Raw genomic sequence first — 21,788 nt, 5'->3', positions numbered from 1 at the left:
TCACCAAAAAATGAGTTTGGTGGAGTTATCTGAGTTTATGGCGAGGACCAAAATAGAGATGTTGGTTTTGCCCTGCTCTGTCTGTACGTGGCACTTTGGCTTGTTAATGGAGAGCCGTGCTCGCAGCACTGGGAAGATTTACATTAATCAAACACAAACAGACAGTGTAGCGTGAAGAAATTTCTCTCCCGCCAGCACTGCTCCCAAACTTCATTAGGTTATTGGGGCAGAAAAAGAAAACAGCCCCTTCACCCTGCAATCCTTCCCCGGGGCTTCGCCGCTGAAAACTCCGAGCCCCCCTGGTCTGACCTCTGAGTTTGGCTCTGTGCGTGGCGGAGAGGGGCAGAGCTGCTCCTCCCTGGAGCAATCCAGAGGTTTCCAGCTGTTCTCCAGCTGCCGGGCGCTGCAGAAGGCCCGGGGAGCCAGCGGTGCCCAGCGGGGCACAGCCTGACCCTGGCAAGGCTGGGAGTGGATGGAGGGGAAATCTCCGTGCCCTCTGCCAAGCCTTTGTTCTGTGCCTCGTGATGCAGCTCCTGGGATCAGTGTTGGGATTTGGTGGCGGGAATGCACACAAATCTGTATTTGTATAGGTATTTGTAGATTAAATATATGCTTTTATGTGTATTCATATATTAAAATAGATTTTAAATATCTATTTTAATATAGTCATTTATTAATATATATTTTAATATATATGCTATATAGTATATACTTTACATATATAATATATATTATATATTATATACTTTATATATAATATAATATATTATAGATACTTTATATATATACTATATACTTTATATTATGTATACTATATATATTATATATTTTATATATAGTATATAATATATACTTTATATATAATAGATACTATATACTATATATAATATATACTATGTAGTATATATACTATGTATACTATATATACTATATAGAATATATTATATACTATATACTACATATACTATATAGAATATATACTTTATAAATATTATATATAACATATATAGCAGACACTATCTATATTACATATAAAATGCATATATATTTTTATATAAAAGTTCATATATAATTCTATATTTATAATAGTACATACAATTAATATTTATAATATTGTATATTACATTTATAACTTTATATCTAACCTTATATATTTTAATATAATTTTTATATAATAGGTATAAAATATATATTGTATATGTAGTATATATAGTATATATTTTATATAAAATATTTCTTTATATATACATACATTTGTATGCACGCTAATAGATGCACACAAAACAAACCTAACCATCCACCACATGCACATAAATATATAAATGTATACTTTATATATAATTTATAATATATATTCTTTATCGCTATTGCTATTAGGTATATAATATATATTTTATATGATATATAATATATATAATATATATAATGTAGTCTATATATTATATATATGTATCTCATATACGATATATTATAGATCTCATATATGTATCATATATATCATATATTCTATATATTTTTATATATATGTATCTCATATCATATATATAATATATATATTTTTGGGCTGCCAGGAGAGCTGGAAATGGTGACTATAACATATATAATATATATATTTTTGGGCCGCCAGGAGAGCTGGAAATGCTGAATATAACATATATAATATATTTATTTTTGGGCCACAAGGAGAGCTGGAAATGGTGACTATAACATATATAATATAGATATTTTTGGGCCGCCAGGAGAGCTGGAAATGGTGACTCTAACATATATAATATATATATTTTTGGGCCGCCAGGAGAGCTGGAAATGGTGCATTTGACCCCCCAGCTGTGTCCCCGTGGCTGTGGGCTGGCCGTGGCTGCCGCTGTGCCCGTGCCCAGCCCCGGCTGGGAGGAGGTGGGAGGGGGAGGTGGAGTTTCCTCCCTCCCGGCCCAGGATCCGCAGATGCCTCCCCGGGATACCCCAGGAGAAGCCTGGAAGCACCAGCATCAGGAGGGTCCCTGGGGAGGATTTGGGATCAGCTTCCCCTGCTCTGGCTTTTGGGATGTCCCTGCTCAGCTGACAGGTAACACACAGCCTTTGTTCCTGTTCCCTTCCTTGCATGCAGAGCAGAGAGAAAGGATTTTTCCTTTAATATCTACTGGGAAAAAAGGGTGGGAGGATAGGTTTGTCTCATTTTTTTTTTTTTTTCTTTTAATCTTTTAATAGCTACTACGTGAACCTGAGTTACTCCTTTATATTTTCACGGTGAAAATGGCCAGTTTAACGTGTTTGCTGTGAAAATCTGTGTCTTGGTGTGTGAGCTGAGGAACAAAGGTTTTGACAGCCTGGAAAGATGCTTTAGATGTAGATGCTGGCAGCACTCCCTTCTTTCCATTTCCCAGGAATTCCATACCAGACCCTCCTCACCAGCCACAGGGAATGTGATTTTTGATAAGTTGATATTTTATGCATGTTGATGTTAAATTAGCTGCTGGTGCTCGAGCAACCATCTCTGAGTGTTTTGGGTGGGGTTTATTTATCTGAATACATTTTCACTGCTTTATTTGTTTTTATTATTTTATTTTATTGCAAAGTGTTCTAAAATGTAAACAAATTGTATCAGTTGCAGTGATGGTGTGGACAGATTTGAGGCAGTGCTGGTACAGTGACAGCCATCAGCACTGAGGAAAAATGCAGTGTTTTGTACTAATATATGAGGTTGTGATGTAGAAGGGCTGTGAGATGCTGAGGGAATTTGTTGGTTTTTAAAAATATAAATATAAATACAGGCAGTGAGGGCTGGCAGTTGTCATCATCCTGCGTGATGAGGGGGAGGCACCAAGAGCTGAAGGTGTCACTGAACCCAGTGGGGAAACAACTCCAATCTGGCATTGCTGTTTCTGCTACCTTGGTTATCTCCATCCCCCTTCCACAAATCTTGGGGAATTTGCTGCAGTCACCTTGTAGCAGCTGGGAGCTTTCCTGAGTAAATATTTGTTTGGTTTTTTTTTTCCTCTTTTGCTTGTATTTTTATTTATTTTACGAGACCCAAGAGGCAAATACTAATACAAACACATCCAGAGGCCTATTAATAGCTCTGGGTTTGACTCACAGGCTGTTCTCAGGATCTTGAGCCATTTTACAAGGAGCTTCACTCCTGGATTTTTATCTTCCATTTTACAGTGGAAGAAACAGGGCTTGATGTTGCTGAGAAATCCTAATCCTGTGTTCTCCAGTCCTTCCCAGTTGGTATTTCTGGATTTGTGCTGTAGTTTAGATGGAGGGGAGATGAAATGGGAAGGAGCAAAGCATGCCACAAATGCCTGTGTACATTTTTCCCCTCCTCATGCAATGTGTGCTATGTGCATCTTTCCTCTTGTGTTTCCTGGGCCAGAGCTGCATTTATGGCAGAAATAATAGGTTTGCATATCCCAGAAGCCTCTTTCTTTTTCTTAGGGCCGTTGAAACAACTGAGGTAGCTTCAACTCCACTATACAGCACTGCTGATCTCTTTATAGCTCAGCTGCCATCACATTTTCTGGTTTTGGAAAACTGCAATGTATGGTGGAGAAACTTCCCATGGATGCTTCTAAAATTTGAGTGAATGCTGGGACAGAAACCCTGCTGAGAGGTGTGGAAGCCAGCAAGGTGAAATGCTCATTTAGTTGCATACTTGGAATTTAGGCTCCAATAGTTTGGTTGCCCTTGGTGTTTGTATCTACAGGAGTAAAACTTGAGCAGAATTAGCTGTGAAGGACTAAGAGCTAAAAATACACTGTACAGGTTAAGCAACACTGTGGTAATGATTTCTTGATTCTCTCCGTGCTGCAGCTTTCCTTTTTAAAATTGTGGATCCAATTTTTCCCTTGGTGTAAATTAAGCCACTGGGAGCACTTTGCCTTTGGGTGGTTTTAGACATATTAACTGTAAATTAGTTTATGGCAGCTGGGAAATATTTAGAAGCTCTGCAGAGGTCAGAGGGGTGATTGCTGTCTGCACATCCCATGCAGAATGGGTGTAATTTGGCCAAAGGTTCATCAGTGAGTGGGAGTAGGGAAGGCAGGGCTGGAAATGCTTTTGGGTTGAGTGTCTGCTTAGCTTTGAACTCCTAAACTGCTGGTTCTGATGAGCAGGCAAGTCTTGGTTTACATTTCCAGAGCACTAAAGGCACGTGAACCTTTAAAACAACCTAAAGAGGGCTGAAGGAACATTTAAATTGAGACAAGGTGCCTGCTGACCTCGTTTATCACAGGAGTAAATGAAACTTTGGGGTTCTGCAGTAGGTCAGACAAACTGGTAATGCCTTTGGAATGTGTAAATCCATGGGGGACGGTGCTGCTGATGTTGTCAGGTTGTAGCTACATCTGTGTCAGGGGAAATCACAGAATCCCAGGGAGGTTTGGGTTGGAAAGGACCTTAAAAGTTATCCACCTTCCACTGTCCCAGGGTGTTCCAGCCTGGCCTTGGTGCATCCAGGGATGCACCACAGCTTCTCTGGGCACGCAGTGCCAGGGCCTGCCCACCCTCCCAGGGAACAATTTCTTCCCAAAACCCCATCTAACCTTGCTCTCTGTCAGTTAGAAGCAATTTCTCCTTGCCCTGTCACCCCAGCCCTTGTAAAGAGTCTCTCTCCATGTTTCCTTCAGCTCCTGGAAGGCCACAGTGAGGTCACCCCAAAGCCAGGCTGGACAATCCCAATTCTCCCAGCCTTTCCCAGTTTTGAAGAATCCCATTTCTTCTCCAGGCTGGACAATCCAAATTCTCCCAACCTTTCCCAGTTTTGAAGAATCCAAATTCTTCTCCAGCCTGGACAATCCCAATTCTCCCAGCCTTTTCTAATTTTGAAGAATCCCAATTCTTCTCCAGGCTGGACAATCCCAATTCTCCCATCCTTTCCTCTGCTCACCTTGGTGGCCAGTGACACATTAAACCAGGCAAAGCTGACGATGCTGAAGAGCACAACAACATCTCGGCCTTGTCACTTCTTTAAAGCATCTTTAGAAAGGCACATAGGAGGAATAATAAATAATAATACATTGCAGGTTCTTTAGTGCACTCTCAGTAGTTCCAAGCCATGGAGGTGTGGTGTTCCTGTGCCAGGCAACTGCACTCACTCCCCAGAAATGTGAACTCTGGGCCAAATACTCCTCTGTGCTCTGAACCTTGTACATATATTTGCAAAACTTCAAGCTGCCTAATTGGAGGCAGCATTAGGCTATTTTGAAAGCTACATTTCCAGTTGTATTACGTGCACTTTGTGTTGGGGATGGTTTGTTGTTTTTTTTTTTTTTTTTTCCTCTCCTCCCTTTCTAATTGCTGTCTTTTGCTGTTTTTAAGGACTGTTTCCACACCAGGCTCGTTGCTGGTTCATAACAACCACAAGCTGGGTATGGCATTAATAAGGAACTAGGCTTGGTGCCTAATGAAATGCAAAAACTGCACGAGTGATCCCAGCCCTGGGTGTGTGTGTGTGTGTGTGTGTGTGTGTGTGTCAGGTGAAAGCAAATCCCGTGGCACTCCACAGCTTTGTGTCTCTCTGGTCTGCTTAGGAAAATAAAATTGGTTAATTCCTTTGATTTTTTGGGGCAGTTCACTGGGAAGCTGTTGCAGACGCTGTGGAGGAGGAGCGGCGCTGCTGCCACCGAGCCAGCTCTGCATTGCAATTATTGGCAAGCAAAGCAAACATTTCATTTCCCTGTAATTAGCTGCAGTTTGGGGAGGGCAGGTTAATTTGGACTCCACGCCCTGTCTGCACAAGAAACCCCCATGCTCGATTTGATTCTTTCAGGCTCTGGGCAAAGGGGTTTAAAAGGATTTTTCAGAAGTGAAAGCTGGAGGAATGAATCACAACAAATGTGTTCTACCCCTCTTCCTTCCCTTCTTCCAAATAGCAAAAGCTCAGCATGCAAAGATGATATGAAAATGGGGAGAAAATTGGATATTTTGGGGCTTTTCTAGTATGGCCAAACCACATATTTCAGCTTTTTCTTGCTACAGGGAAGCTTGAGCTCTCTAGGCCTGGGAACAGTCAAAATAATATTCAAAAATAAATACTACTACTACTAAAATAAATAAAACAAAATACTACTACTTCAAAATAAATAAATGAGTGAGAAAACTGGGTTATAACTTCTGAAATCACAAGCTTGAACTTTCTCCTGTACCTGGTCACTTGTAAATGGGTCATGCAGTTAAAGCTTGGAAAGGAACAAATCCTGAATGGTTTTTTTGCTCGTTTCGTGTAAATTTTTGTGATGATAACATTTTCTGGAAGCCTTTTTAGAAACACACTTGGCCTCTTTCACCGTTTGTGCTGTTTAATTTTTTCCGTTGCGAAGCTGTCGATTTTTTCTTCTTTCCCAGAGGTGAAAACTGAGAAATTCAGTAATTTGTAAGCAGTCACATTGGGAAACCAGTAGGAAATCACCTGGGATTTGCCAACCTCCGTTCCCCACCAATTTCTGAGCGGGTTTTGTGCTGGCTCTGAGCTACGTTCAGTAGCCAAACCTTATCCCTATTACTCAAATCTTGCATTTTAGGCTGAATCTAAAGGCAGCATTAAGGAAACATGAGCCCCCAGGTTTATTTATGTTTCCTCCAGTGCCCCCTCCCCAGTTTTCATTCGTTTGGCTGCTCCCAGCCTGTTGTGGGGATATTAAACAATAAATGGCCTTGTGTGACAACTTCAGGGCCTGCAGGGGAAAGCTGCTGCTGCTGAGCCTTGGAAGTCAGTCAGGAGTGGAAGAACGTGGCAAGCACGTTTCTGTCCCTCTCAGGATTTTTCATAGAGGTGCACAGAGACAAATTAAAGAGAAAACAATTTCTGTTTCTGCTCCTTGTTTTTCCCATGTGGAATGTGTTTGGAAAATTGTTTCCCTGGGGTGATGCTTGGTTGGATTCTGGTGAGGATTGTTTGAGCCTGGTGGCCAATCCAACCTGCCTGGGGCTGAACTCTTAGAGAGAGCCATGAGTTGTGTTAGAGCTAAAGAAAGCAGTATGTAGTTTGAGTATCCTCCTTTTATATAGTATATTAATGTATTTTAGCATAGTTCTAATAAAGAAATAATTCAGCCTTCTGAATTGAGTCAGACATCGGGTTCGCCTGCATTTACAATAGAAGAACAGCTCTGGCTGCTGGAAATGTCCCTGTGGCCTCCCTTTGGAGAGTTCCTGCAGGGACTCGGAGTTCTTGCAGGGTGCTGGCCTGAGCAGCAGAGCTGCACAAAGGCCACATTGAGAATGGCTGCTGGGGAAGCCCTCCTTCCTTGCCTGCCCAGTAAATGCAGCTCTTTCTCCATGAAAAAGCCCTGACATCAGCTCTTGGAAAAATCCAAGTGCTTGTGTCATGGAAAATAGCTGAGGCACTTGCTTGGGCTGTGAGTGAATGACTGAACTGTGGATGAAACTTCTCTGGAGATGCTTTTCTTCTTCCTTTTCTGAGAGACTGAAACCTTTCCCATCTCAGGGTTTTGCAGGGAAGGACACTGAGGAAAGAGCTACAGCTGGCTGTAGTAAACCCAGAGTAGCCTGCTTGTCATTTTACAGGACATGCTATGATGATACATTCCTGTATCATCAGGAAATTCCATGTGTGGAAGCAAGTCTCCCAAATTCTTGCTGTTTGTTTCATGGAGAAGATTTATCTTTGCCTTCTGTTTTTCTTTCATCATTTTAAGCTGCTTTCTTTTTTCTTTTTTCCTGCTTCCTTCTCATGCTGCCACCTTCTCTTCACCCCTCAATCAAAAGAATGAAAGAGAAATGTGCATAGAGATATTTAATTTTTTAAAGCTCAAAGAGGAAGCATCCTGTGAAGGGTAAAAATTCTCCTTTCCTCTTGGAGCCCTGACCCTCCCCATCTTACAGATGGAACTTGCCAGCCTTCCAGACTTTGCTTTTTATCAGATTCATCTTAACCTAGTTTAAGTGTTTTGCTCAGCACGCTGGTTGCCATAGCACCAGTCCCTCGCATTGATCCATCTCCTGATCCATCAGGAAATATGCTGATGGGCTCTATTGGCTACTCTGCATTTCCTCTCCTAAAGGGAAAATGGAATGGCATATTCTGGTTATGGCTAGACATTAGTGGCCTGAAAAATGATAGAATATTGAGTGGGAGGCATTTGCAGATGCTTTATCAAGGCAAGTGCAGCACTGAGGCTGCTGGGGGTGTTCAGGGGGGTTTGACACAGAAAGTTGTTGGCTCTGTGGGCTCTCCAGTCCCTTCCCTAAACTTCCCATGTTCCTTCTCTGAAGGCAGCACTGCTGTCCATGAGCTGCCAGCAGTGCAGGGTTAATCATGCCAGGGAGGATTCCTCCATGAGTCACTGCGTCAGCTGCGCTGCCTGCCTGGGACTGCCACCAAAATAACTCAGTGCTCCCCCTCTGCCTCCTTGCAAGTCCCAAAAATCCATCCCTAGGCTCTGACATCTCCTGGGAATCCCCCCCACTTGGATCCCTGTTTCCCTGCTCCCTGTGTCCAGTCCGTTGTGTCAGTATGCAGTGGTTTTTTGGATTTTTTTTTTTTAATTTATTTAGGAAAAAAACCTCAGTGGTTTCCTGAGCTCCTGTGCTTTGATCCGTGGAAAAGATGACCCAGCAGAAAGCTGCTGTTCCCGTGGGTTGCTGCTGGGGTGAAAGGAGTGGATGTGCTGGATCAGAGCTGGCTGATGTGGTTCCTGTGTTTTCTCCTGCCTGCTGCATCCCTGTTTTCCCTGGATCTGCTCCTCTGCCTCTCCCACTGCCCGTGCCCTTCTCCTTGGGACACAAAACTGCCTTCAGCTCCACAGAAAGGCCCTCTTGGTGCTGCACTCTGCCCTGAAACCTTTGTCAGGGTATTTAAAATCCTGATGGAACTGTGCCTCTACAACCCTGGAAAACAGATTCCTTGTTTTTCTTTCATTCTGTCTCTTCCAAGATGAAATTCTGGGAGTTAGTTGCAGAAGAGCATTTATGGCAATGCTTACTGTGCTTTCAGGGCACTTAAAACCTCCTAGTTTTAGACAAAAAAATGCACAATTTCTCTGAGTGCTGTCGGTGAGGTCCAATCAGGGTGTTGAAAATTAAGTTTAATAGATATTAAACGAGCTGGATGCACCAGGAATAGTCCTGGAATTGTTCAGTGATTTACACCTGTCACCCAGGAACAGACTTTGGTTTTTCCAGGATCTGTTTGGAAATGTATGAACAAGAGGAGAGAACAATCCTGCTCAGCATTCCCAAAATCTTCAACACCCATCCCTGGCAGTGTCCAAGGCCAGTTGGATGGGGCTTGGAGCAGCCTGGGATAGTGGAAGGTGTCCCTGCCATGGCAGGATGAGCTCTAAGGTCCCTCCAACCCAAACCATTCTGGGATTCTAAGTGAGTTTAAAATCACTTTTCACCAAATTCCATGGAACTGATGGTGGCCAAAGGCTTCACATTGACTCATGACTTATCCTGAATTAGGATGAGATTTTTAAAAGCCAGAATTTGGGGTTTTTATTGGAGGGACTTTGAGATAACTTTTGGTTTTCCTGTTCTCCTTCTAAATATGTCCCTAAAAAAGATCAATTATCACCTCTGGACTGTTTCTCCTCCCAAATTTGGCATGTTCAGTTGTGTTGGCTGCTTTTCTTTCAAATACAAAATTCATTCAGAGGGTTTTTCTGCAACAAGCAACATCTTATTTAAATGAAACTAATAAAGCACTGAAGCAGCTTCTATTGCAACTGTTCATCTCCTAATTAAAGATTAGTTCTGTCAAGCAAGCAGTTTTTGGCTGTTCTCTTCTGCACGGGTTTCACAACAATTCTTACTCATCTGGGCACAAGTTGGAGTAATTTCTCCTTGCACAGTGCACACACAAACTTCACTTCAGGCATGTGAGCAGTCCTGGAACTAAAGTTAGGCGCATGAATAAATATTTCCAAGGTTGAGGCCCTTGTCTGAATCTAAATATTTTTTCTCTTTGATCAGCTTTGGAGATAGCAGATACTTGAATTCTGGTAATATTTTAGCAGGGGAAGGGAAAAAAAAAAAACCCAACATGGTGATCTGGATGCTGTGCTATTTATGGTCAGCTATATTTTCATCCTCCCGGGCTAGAATGGAATGCTTTGTACTGCTGGAAGCTGGGAATCCTCCCTGCTCTCCTATTTTTTGACACATTGAGTCTTCAAATCACCTTTTTCTGCTTGGCTTCAAGGTGGTTATTAGGCACTGGTGGTGCATAAGTGTGAGCTAACCTGAAATACAATGTTTAATCCACGGTGTTACTACTTGCAGGTGTATTTTCCTCACTTAAATAGATTTTCCTAATGCAGCATGACTAAGAAGACACACTTCTAGTCATTTGCTGCATTTAAATGACTCAAATTATTCGGACCCAGCGTTTTAAAAACAAAATCTGACTTGGCTTTTAATTGGTGCTGGTATTTGGGAGAGTGGAACAACTCGTTTGAAAATGTGCTGATGTTCATCAGTTATCAGACAAAATGTCTACAGGGTTTTTATCGTGGAGCCTAAACTTGCCAGCTCCATTTGGAATTAAGGCTCCAGCTGTTCACCACACCCTGCTCTGCCTTCTTGCTGCTGTTTACAGTAGGAGGTGAAATATATTTTAATTTGAATGATGTTGTGCTGGGTGCTGTACCACGGTGAGGGGATTTTCAGGGCTGCTTTCAAATTTAATATAATTTCTAAATGAAGATCAGTTGCACTGAAAAACAGATAAACTCCCAGGAGCTCTTCTGTGGTCTTTGATTGGGTTTTATCCATTTTTACTCTGCTTTTCCTGCTGTAGTGTTTGGGAAATGAGGAATGTCTTCCAGGTGGTGTTCAGGCAGGGAAATGGGAGAAGGAAGGAATGTGGTACTGGTACAAGGATTGGTGGTGTAGCCTCAGCTCAGCTGAGCCTTCCACCTAAAACTTCTGGGATTCCATAGCTGGTACCCAGGAATGATTTCAGATCCAGGAGGGGAGGTTTTTTGGGGGGTGGGGAGCTTCACCTCAGCCTGGCTGGACAAAGCCCATCCTTTTCCTCCTGCACTGATATTGGGGAATACCTGTGAAGCAAGGGAAAGTCAGGAGAGGGTGGGGAGTGGTGGTTGTGCAGCACCCAGAGACTCTGCTGGGATGATTTACTGCTTCCATCCCTGCTCCCATCCTGTCCCTGCCTCCATCCTTGGTCCCACAGTGTCCCTGCTTCCATCCCTGCTCCCAACTTCTCCCTGTCTCCATCCCTGCTCCCACCGTGTTCTTGCCTCCCTCTCTGCTCCCCAGCCTCTCCCTGCCTCAATCCCTGCTCCCAATCTCTCCCTGCCTCCATCCCTGCTCCCAACCTCTCCCTGCCTCCATCCCTGCTCCCATCCTGTCCCTGCCTCCATCCCTGCTCCCATCCTGTCCCTGCCTCCATCCCTGCTCCCATCCTCTCCCCGCCTCCATCCCTGCTCCCATCCTCTCCCCGCCTCCATCCCTGCTCCCAACCTCTCTCTGCCTCCATCCCTGCTCCCATCCTGTCCCTGCCTCCATCCCTGCTCCCAACCTCTCCCTGCCTCCATCCCTGCTCCCATCCTGTCCCTGCTTCCATCCCAGCTTGCCTGGGACAAGCAGGAACCTCAGGAGGCTGAGCCAAGGGGCTCCAGCGCTGCCTGGGGTGGGGGGCACAGCCCTGGAATGGGATCTCTTCCCAGGAAGGATTCCCCAGAGCCAGCTGGATCCTGACCCCTTGTACCATCCAGCTGTGAGCACAGCTGTGGATTAGGAACAGGGGGTTTTGGCTCCCACCCCACAGGAATTTGATATTCACTGGTAACGTCAAAGCACTGAAAAAAAAAATTCCGGTGTTTTCAGCGCTGCTTTGTTTACAAAAACTTTAAAGTTCCTTCCTAAATAATTTATCACCAGCCTAGTGTAATAAGCAGAAAGGTTTTACACAACTTCTAGAGCTGGAAAATAGGACATTACACAGATGATAAAGAGCTCTGAACCAGCCCAAAAGGTCCAGCAGTGAACTCAGCTTTGTGTTGTCCACAAACTCTGCCTGGTGCTGCAGCAGCAGAACCTGCAGTTCTGGGTGCTGGTAAGAACCTCTGTAGGATAAAGTTTGCCACTAAAATGCTTCATTAAAATATTTACCAGTGGTGTTAGGGTTTTTTATACAGCTCAAAAGTTCAAATGCATCAGATATAAAAATGGGTGTCATTCATCTTAAGCATATTTTCCTATCTTTCCCTGGATTCCTTTTTTTTTTTTTTTCCTCTTTTCTGCTTTTCAGTGAAACACTTGATTGCTGCTGCATCTGTTGGCTGCTCAGGGTTCAGGCAGGGTTAGATTGGCCTGAGATGACTTTTATTGGCTTTCCTTTGGGATTCAGGCTGTCTGTCCTGCACCGAGTCCTCCTTCCCTGGCTGAATTTGTAAATAGGAGGATGGGATGCTAAAGAGATGTGGCTTTGCAGGTAGAGCAGAACGAGGAGAGGATGTTTCTTACTCGAATCAGAGTGGATTTCCCAAGCTTTAAAGATTAAAATAGAGCTTTTGGGGGCAGGAGGAAGGAGGATTACCACTTCTTGCCTTCAGTTAATTAACTTTTTTTCTGTTTATGCAATCACAGGCCCTATCTACCCCCTTAATTTGGAAGCTGCTGTTGTAGTTCAGCTAAACTCCATGCTGTTATCTGAAAGATGGCAAGTGTCTTGCTGTGGATAATTATTTTCAGGAACAGGCAGACAACATTTTAATTCCCCTTGCCTAATGTGTCATCAGATGCTCGTTCTGGAGTTCCATATTAGTGCATGTTTGCACAGGGGATTGGCATGTGGGAGCTGGCCAGTTTTGGGTGGATCCACACTTGATGGCACAGCTCTGCTCCAGGAGAGGGCTTAGGCTCTGTGCAGCCACTTAGGGTTTTCAGGGAAGTGCTGCAAAACCACTCAGGTTTCTCAGGTAACCCTAAAACTTAGGGTTTTCAGGTGAACTTTTCAAGGAGGGAGTTACTGGAATTTTAGGACTGGGCATTTCCTGCCTGGGCCACTCCAGGTGGAATTATGGAAGGAAGAAGAGGAGAGGAAGAGACAGGAGGAGCATTTGGGGCAGTTTTGTGCTGCCAGCCAAGGAATTTTGGTTGTAATGGTCTGGAAAACCCCAGGAGAATGGTTTGGTTGTGGGAGAGGGCCTTGCACAGCTCAGGATCACAGCAATGCCACCTCCAGGGATTGGGGACTGGGCAGCAGTGTCCAACAACTTTTCCATGGAGAAATTCCTGCTGCTGCCCAGCCTGAGGCTGCTCCCTCTCATCCTTTCACTCATTTGGGAGAAGATTCCAAACCCCCACTTGGCTCCAACCTCCTTTCACCTGAGCCTGGCTTTGGAGCTGTTCACAGAATTCACAAATTCACAAATCACAAATTCACAAATCAAAAAATTCAGAAATCACAGAATCACCAGGTTGGAAGAGACCTTCAGGGTCATCCAGTCCAACCCAGCCCCAGCACCTCAACTCAACCCTGGCACCCAGTGCCACATCCAGGCTTGTTTTAAACACACCCAGGGGTGGGGACTCCACCACCTCCCTGGGCAGCCACTCCAGAACTTTATCTCCCTTTCTGTAAAAAAAAGTTTTTTCCTAATTTCCAACCTAAATTTCCCTTGGTGTAGCTCGAGGCTGTGTCCTCTGGTTCTGTCAGTGCTGCCTGTCCCTAAGTAGAGCTGCTGTTCTTGTCCCTCTTCTGTTGTCCTTTTATTAATCCAGACTTGGGGACCGTTGGTCATGAACAAATGGATGTGTTTCAACTAAAAACATCAAATAAAATTGAAAAATAAAAGGTCATTTCCTGCCCCAGTCACCTCTGTGGTGGTCGAGTCGTGTGGGCTTCAATTTCTTCCCTCTAATCCCTCACCCCAGCACTTCCTGAAAAATGTATATAAATAGGAGAAAATGCATTAAGAATAACTGTTATATATAGAGGGGAAAATTATCAGCTATAATCCATCTGTAGAACCTTTATTTAGAACAAAAAGTGATTTAAGTTACCTGTTCTTGCCTCACACAGCTCTAAATGTGTGTTTTGCCTTCCTGCTGAAGGATCTAAAACATAAACGGAGCAGGAATGGAGCTGAGTAAAGGAAATAATTGTGTTTTATGAGAGGAGAAGTTTGGAGCTGGATGGCACCCACCTTGTTCTGTCAGGATTTCAAAGGAAAAAAAAATCCTGAATTCATAAATCCCATGTTTTCCTCAGTTAAAAATACAAATATACTTCGTTCTCCCTTCAGCTTTGGATTTGTTGCTTTTGTTATCTGTACTTTTAGTATTACTTGGAATAGGTAATTTAATTTCAACTTCATTGCACTTGTCTCAAACATGGTAAGTTTTTGGAGTTCCATGAAAACAGAGATTGTTTTTTGTGAAGGTACTACAGAAGTGTAAAATAGCTGTTTGTACTTAAGCACTAATAAAAGTTCATTAAACTTTTTTTTTTCTTTTCAGGTTTCCTCTCAAAAAACCTTCGAGGTGAGTTCCTGAAATCTGCTTTTTTTGTCTGTATTGTCAATTATGCTGCAGCATTTTTGTAGGGGCAATGCTTTTAGAAGTTTTATAAACATATATATATATGCAAACTCAGCTTGTAGTACTCATTACAGATGTGAGGAAATCAATATCCAGATGGAGATAAGGTGCCAAAAATAGGTTTATTGGTGATAAATGGGGTGACTATTTTCATTCTATGACATGGCTGGGGCTCATCTTACCTGAGATTTGAGATGGTCAGGGAAGGCAGGGGACACTGTTGGTACAGGTGCTTCCCTTCTGGCGAGATTCTAAATCTTTAATTTTGCCCTGCTGAAATATTTAACGTTTGCTGGGAGAGTTAAGATTTCAGGAGGGTTTTTTTCCATTAAATTTATTTGGCTTTTAAGATAAAATATGGGCTGATGCTGAGTGATAAAGAGAATGCACTTGCTGTTACCAATTGTGGAGGTTTCCAAGACTGTTCCTGGAGCCTTGGATCCACTCCCAGAGATTGCAAGGGAGATCATTTCCCACTTTGAATTCAGCCTGGGAATAAATTTTTTAAGGCAACTCGATGCCTGTGCTTTAATCTGAATTTCTGGGTAGCAGGCAGAGCTGGGTGAGGTCTGTGTGGGCTCTCAGGCAGCTCCTGTGGGCTCTGGTGTGAGGATATTTTGCTTTTCTGTGCCCCAGACACGGCAGCATTCTGAGCAGAGAGTCTCCAGCAGACAAGAAGCAGAAGGTCGAGCGCTGCAGCAGCACCCACGACTTCGATCCCACAGGTAAAGTCCTGAAATTCAAGGGGAAAAAAAACAACAAACCCAAACAAAAGCCCTGGGAAGTCGATTAAAAATGATCTGAATGTGGTTTTCAGCGCTGTGTTGTTCTGCAAAGGCAATGTGGGCACTGAAATGAATGTGGGCTTGGTTTTAAACACCCTCATAATCAACCTGGATTAGTGTATCAGTAAATAATTATAACAACTTCCACTTTCAGCAAAGTCAGGAGGCAAAGGCTGTAATTAGCTGTGAGGAGTTCTGCAGTGAAATCTGAAATTGGACATTTGATTGGCCCAGCCAGGGCTGGGGTTTTAATTTTGGGGGATTTGTTTTGTTATTTAGTTGATTTTGATCCCTCAGTGCCCCTTGCAAAGTGAATTTGTGCTTCCCAAGGTGACACATTTGAAGATCAACTCCTCATTTTAAAGGATTTGCTGTCCTACTCCTGTTTAGTCTGCTTTTATTTTAGTTAAATTAGGGAAATGAAGGTGCACACAGGATTTTTGTCTCTCTGGAACACTTCCCCAGTGCCTGCTCATGAAATTCCTGCCGGGCTCCTGGCTGAGCCTCCTGGCCCCATGCAAGGTGCATTTTTCCTATCTGTGCATTCAGGATTTTCCCTGGGGCTTGGGGAGCACAGGGAAGGTGAATGGAAGGGGGGCACAACTTGTACAATGTGGGTTTTTTTGTGCACAAGGCTGATGTTTATAAACCACCCTGGTAATGGTTTCTGCCACTGGCTGCATGAGTCCTTCTAGTGTGCACAAAATAAATGAAAATGGACTTTAAATGGCCATTTAATGGGAAAAAAAAAACTGGTTTAGTGCTAGTCTTCTCTTCCTTTGGGATAGGTAATGTGGAATTATTTCAGGTTGGGGGAGTTCTCAGGCTGTGAACTCATTTTGTGGAAGGAATTTAATTTCTCCAGAAACAAACTTGAGGAATCCTGTAATCTCAATTTGCAGCAAGTGACTCCAGAGTTGAGAGCTGTGCTTGTGCTTTGATAGAGCAGCTCTGCACTGCAGCCTGGAGAAAACCCTTTTCTTTTATTGAAGGGGTGAATTCAGGATGCTGAAGTGCTGTGCCTGTGCTGATTATTGACTCTGGGGAGGAACATTGCCAGAGTCTCCGTGCTTGGACTGGTTTTTATCTGTAGTTACTGCAGAGAACTCCTCTGGTCGTGTCCCAGCTCCTGTACCAGATTCTGTGTGCTGTTCCCTGTGTCTCCCTGTATTATTCACCCTTATTCCAAGTGCTCCACCTGTGTTTTGTTCACATCTTATTTGTGTTTTGCACGACTTAACCCGATAAATCCAAGTCTGTGTTGTTTTTTTTTTTTTTTTCATGAAGTTTTTTTTTTTTCCTCATGTTTGGTCTCCATATTTTCTATATCTCTCTCTCCTTTTCTCCTGCTCTCGTGCAGATAGCTCCTCCAAGAAGACAAAGTCTAGTTCTGAGGAGAGTAGATCCGAGACGTATGGTAAGCCAAAGCTGCAGCCTCCCCCTGGGCAGCTCCTGCTTTTCCTGTCTGTGAATCCCAGGCTTTTCCCCCTCCCCTGATCTGCATGGTTGGCTCTGCAGCAGGGACTGCCCTTCCACCCTGCTTCAGTTCTCAGCTTGTAGCGTGCTAGTGGCTGGAAAATTTATTAGATTTGTAATACATTTAAATTTATTTATGCCAGTTAAATCTGGCACCTGTGGAGGTGTCACTGCTGTCACCCTTGTGTCACCCAGTGGCATCTGAGCTGCTCCTGCTGTGGGAGCACCAGGCCAGGGTGGCTGTGCTGCCCCCGGGCTCTGGGTGACAAGCAGGAACAGGGTTTGGAGCTTTGGAGCTGTTTTTGAGGTGTTCAGGCACTCAGCTCCTAAGCCAGGCAGGGTTTTTGGAAAGGTTCTGCAGCCCAGGAGCAGCAGGAGCAGCCAGAGCTGCTCTTCCACCCTGCTTCAGTTCTCAGCTTGGGGCATGCTAGTGGCTGGAAAATATATTAGATTTTTAATAAATTTAAATTTATTAGATTTTTAATAAATTTAAATTTATTTATGCCTATCAAATCTGGCACCTGTGGAGGTGTCACTGCTGTCACCCTTGTGTCACCCAGTGACATCTGAGCTGCTCCTGCTGTGGGAGCACCAGGCCAGGGTGGCTGTGCTGCCCTTGGGCTCTGGGGACCAGCAGGGACAGGGTTTGGAGCTGTTTTTGAGGTGTTCAGGCACTCAGCTCCTAAGCCAGGCAGGTTTTTGGAAAGGTTCTGCAGCCCAGGAGCAGCAGGAGCAGCCAGAGCTGCCCTTCCACCCTGCTTCAGTTCTCAGCTTGGAGCGTGCTAGTGGCTGGAAAATGTTAAATTTTCCACCTGTGGAGGTGTCACTGCTGGGCTGAGCCCCAGTGACTGTATTTGAAATGTATTTGAACAAGTTAAGCCTCATTGTGCACCAGCCATACTGTCTGCAAGTGTTTCTATCAGAATTTTCTCAGAGAGCAATTTCAACTGTTTTGGAGAGAATTTTCAACTGTTTTTTATCAGAATTCTCTGTGGAATTTATGAAGGTTACTAAAACATAAACTGTACTAAAATAAGAACAAAGAAACTAAGAAAACACATACCAAGATCACAGGAACTAGATAAGAGAAAACTATAGAACACCTACACAATAATCAATCCCAGACACTGAGAAATGGAAGCAGAGAATGAGGAAACAACACAAAGGCACCAATCCAGGAATTTGTAGAATCAATAAAAGTGTATCTAATGGAAATAATAAACAGCTTCTGATAATCATATTAGCCAGTTATTCAGGAGTTCTGGCCAGGCAGGGTTTTTGGAAAGGCTCTGCAGCCCAGGAGCAGCAGGAGCAGCCAGAGCTGCCCTTCCACCCTGCTTCAGTTCTCAGCTTGGAGCGTGCTAGTGGCTGGAAAATTTATTAAATTTGTAATAAATTTAAATGTATTTATGCCAGTTAAATCTGGCACCTGTGGAGGTGTCACTGGGTGCTGCTGGCAGTGAGGACACAGCTCCCAAAGGGGTTTGTGCTTGGAGGAAAGTGTCTGCCATATTCTCACTCGTGTTCACCTTCCTGCACTGTTTGTAGGTGTTCTCTGACAAGAATGGAAAAATGCGTCTGCGAATAATTTAAATAAGTGGAGGGATGTGAACTTCTCTGTCCCAGAGAGAGGGAGTGACCCTGCTCTCCTGGGCTTGTTGGCTGCAGTAAATAACAAGTTTGGGATGGGAATATCCCACACATCCTGGTGCTGTCCCCTCACCTGTGTGCCCCCTCAGCTTTGCCAGCTGTGTCAGTCTGGGGGCTGTGACACTCCCCCTGCTCTAGGGATTTTTCCACTTCCAGTTTCTGGAGATATTTGCATTCAAACCTTAGAATTAGAAGGCAACAAGTATTCACAAGTTGTTTTTTGGATCCTATCAGCATCCTCAGCCCCATGGACTTGAGCTGAATCTGGCTGTGTTTATTAACAAGTGTGCATGTCTTGGCTGCAGCCATGGGTTACCTTTCTTTTCCTTTACTGTTTTTTTTTTAAATTCATGTTTAAAGCAGTCTGTGTCACTTTCTGATTTTAATCTGTTCAGAAAATTGCTGCTGCTAAACCTGCTGTGGGATTTTGGGTGCAGTGACTCTTCCAGAATCATCAGCTTTATCATTCCACTGGAATTAGACTGCCAGGTGTTCCTGGCTGTGCTCCAGCTTCTTAACCCACCTCTGGAATACAAAGTGATGCTGTCAGAGTAAGGAACACTAAAAAATAACCAAACAACACCAACCCTGAAGAGTTTAAGCCAACACAGGCATGTTAGGAAAAGCTGGTGCAGTCTGGGGAGGCGTGTCCTGTTCTTTCTGTGAGATCTCTTCGTTTCCCCTGGAATTTTGAATCACGCACTTGGTCTTTTTTTTTTTTTTTTTACAATAAAAAAAGCAAAGTAATATGATAGCCACGTTCCTCAGGGTGTGAGAGTGTTCCTTCAGGAGCTGTAAACACCTTTGGAGGGTGCCTTGATGGGAACCTGTCTCGGGGAGAGCTGGCTTGCTGCAGCTTGTCACTGCTCCTGCCACCCTCCCAGGGAGCAGCAGGGCGAGGGCTGGAACAGCAGCAGGGGTTTGGGGCTGATCTGGTGGGCTTTGAACCGTGGAGGAAAAATTCAACTTTATAATTTGAATAAAGATCTGTAGGGAATGGGTATGTTTATTTATAGTGCTGTGGGCGCATGGTGGGACTTACTGCTTTTTGATGCGTATTTTTGAGAACTTTTGGTTTTTTTATTACTCTTATTAATTTCTATATGCATAGAATTTTGCAATAGGTTAATGCATATTTATTCTGCTGATTTTACATTACACTTACAGCTAGTTATACTTGTATTTAGTTTTTGTTAGAAAGTATAGAAAGGATTCTTGGGTCACTCAACCCTGTTTGTTTTGAGGATTGAGGAGTTTTTTTTTTTTTTTTTTTAGTTGTGGAATTTTTTTTTTTTTTTTTTAGCTGGGGTAGTTTTGCTAGGCTTGTAGTTACTAGACTAAATAGTATATTTAGTAAGCTTAAAGTGGTACATTTTACCTAAATCCAAATGGATTTTTACTCTCTTAAATTTTTACTCTGTTTCATTCCCCCTTTTTCCCATTTCAGTTTGTGTGGGAATCCAGAGCTTCCCTCTGGCTGCCCTGGCAGGGGTCAGGAACCCCCTGGACAGAGCCCCCAGAGACACTGGCTGTGATCTCTGCCCATGGAAAAGAGTTTTCAATCTTACAGGATCAATTACCAGCTCTGAGTGTTTGATATCAGTAATAATTAAGCGTGGCACGGGTGCAAAAGTAAAATTTTAGGATTCTAGATGAGGGGTCCAAAGGGCACAAGATGGAGGAAATTGGGTGTGCCTTGTCCTTTTTCTCCTTCTTCATGCCCTCCATGTCTCACTGTGGTGTTGGCATTTTTCTGTTGGTTCAGGCTGGGGACACACTGTCCAACGTAGGTGACAGATATTGGCACGTTCTTGTAAATGCAGCCCAGGGAGTTTCTGGTATTTAATGTTTGTCACATCCCACTGAGGGCAGAGCCCCACACGCTGCCCTGCAGGACAGAGCTGGGCAGGGCAGCAGAACATGTGAGAGATAAACAGAATAAACAACCTGGAAACCAGCACAGACCAATTATGGCTTCTGCTTTGGCAGGGGGCTGACAGACAGAGACTTTCTACAATCTCAGAATCATCAATACCACAGATTCTGACAAATTTGAAGCCAGGTTAGTCAGGATAACCAAACCCCTGTGCTCATTTTTTTTGCCTGCTGCTGCTTCCCCACGGAGGTGCTGTGGGTTAATGACAGGAAACATTTGCTGGGACATCTCCGTGTCTGTGCCCCAGCCTGGCTTTCCTGGTGTTCCAGACACAAACAGAATTTCCTAACGTGAGCTCTGACTCCCCCCAGGCTTCCTGCAGATGCTGTGCCCGTGTCCAGGATCCCTGGGAGCAGCTCCCACTCATCCTTCCTTCCCAGTGGCCTTGCCCTGCCTTTGCTCTGCTTTTCCCAGGTTTCTCTGGAATGTGTGCAGAGCTCGGCTGTTTGCTTTGGAAGGGACCAAACTATTCCAAAAGCTCCAAGTAGAAATGCTGTACTGATATTTTCCTCTCTGCTGACTGGATGGGGGCTGGCCACTGCCAAGGGAATTGCAGGGAGGGCTGCAGTGACAGCAGGAAGAGGAGGAGTGGCTTTGGTGGGTGTTTGCTCTCACCTCTTGAAATTTTTCATTCAGGAGCCAGAATTTCATCAAGTGTGTGAGTGGCTTGTGGAGAGGCAGAGTGGTCGGGGGGGCAAATTGTTCTGATGTACAGGCATCAATTTCAAATGTAAAAAATGTCATTTTCTAAGTTCGTCTCGCTTTGAAAATGACAAAATGTTTAATATTGTTTGAGTTTTCTTGTTTAATAGATAGTTTTTTTTCTACTTTTCTCCAAAAAAAGTATTTTTCCCAAACCAGTTAAAAAAGAGAGGCCAATTAAATCTACTTTCTAGAAAAACCCCTTTAAAGGTTCTCTCCCAAATTTACCCTAAACCAAAACATTAATTTAAAATAAAATGTACAGAAATACCTCTCAGTGACACATTTTCATTCATAAACCAAACCATCTCACCTTTGTATATTCAACAAAATTCAGATTATCAGGAGAGAGAATGAGTGTAGTTTGTTATGCTGTAATGTGCCAATTAGTGCCGTGGCCTCCCATGATGTTAAATATCTTTTTCTCAAAGTAGCATTTTCATCTCTTAAATGAACTTAAAGCTGAAATTACCTTTCAGGGTGGTAGGTGAGGTATCAGTTTCTCTTTCCTTTTCCTCACAACTTGGTTGCTCTTCAAAAATATCTTCCTTTATATTCAGCAATCATCAATTTCTAGCCTCAATATTAGCCTGGACTTGACACAAACTCTTTCACATATTTTCTCCAACTTTGTGATAAGTTTTTGGGTTTTGTTTTGAAACCCCACATTTGAGATGTTTTGAAATTGAAACTTACTATTCTTTTTTTTT

The 21,788-nt window shown here is 43.5% G+C and overlaps 1 protein-coding gene across 3 annotated transcripts in view; it reads left to right on the top strand.

The window, feature by feature from the left end:
* Nucleotides 1-21,788, top strand: part of ARHGEF12 (Rho guanine nucleotide exchange factor 12) — an 82,458-nt gene that overhangs the window by 19,613 nt on the left and 41,057 nt on the right. The window contains exons 1-4 of one of the 3 annotated variants that reach the window (XM_077788009.1): nucleotides 1,904-2,065; nucleotides 14,449-14,472; nucleotides 15,166-15,254; nucleotides 16,675-16,731. Coding sequence is in view for 2 of the 3 variants with exons in the window: in XM_077788008.1 (XP_077644134.1) it covers nucleotides 14,449-14,472; nucleotides 15,166-15,254; nucleotides 16,675-16,731 (170 nt within the window). In the remaining variant the exon portion in view is untranslated. Of the gene's footprint in view, nucleotides 1-1,903; nucleotides 2,066-14,448; nucleotides 14,473-15,165; nucleotides 15,255-16,674; nucleotides 16,732-21,788 lie in introns of those variants that run through there. The other 2 variants (XM_077788008.1, XM_021543386.3) reach the window with 2 other exon arrangements.

This window comes from Lonchura striata, chromosome 23 (assembly GCF_046129695.1).
Source record: "Lonchura striata isolate bLonStr1 chromosome 23, bLonStr1.mat, whole genome shotgun sequence".
Classification (NCBI taxonomy): Eukaryota; Metazoa; Chordata; class Aves; order Passeriformes; family Estrildidae; genus Lonchura; species Lonchura striata.
The sequence above is the reverse complement of the archived record's forward strand: the minus strand, read 5'-3'. Positions and strand labels throughout refer to the sequence as shown.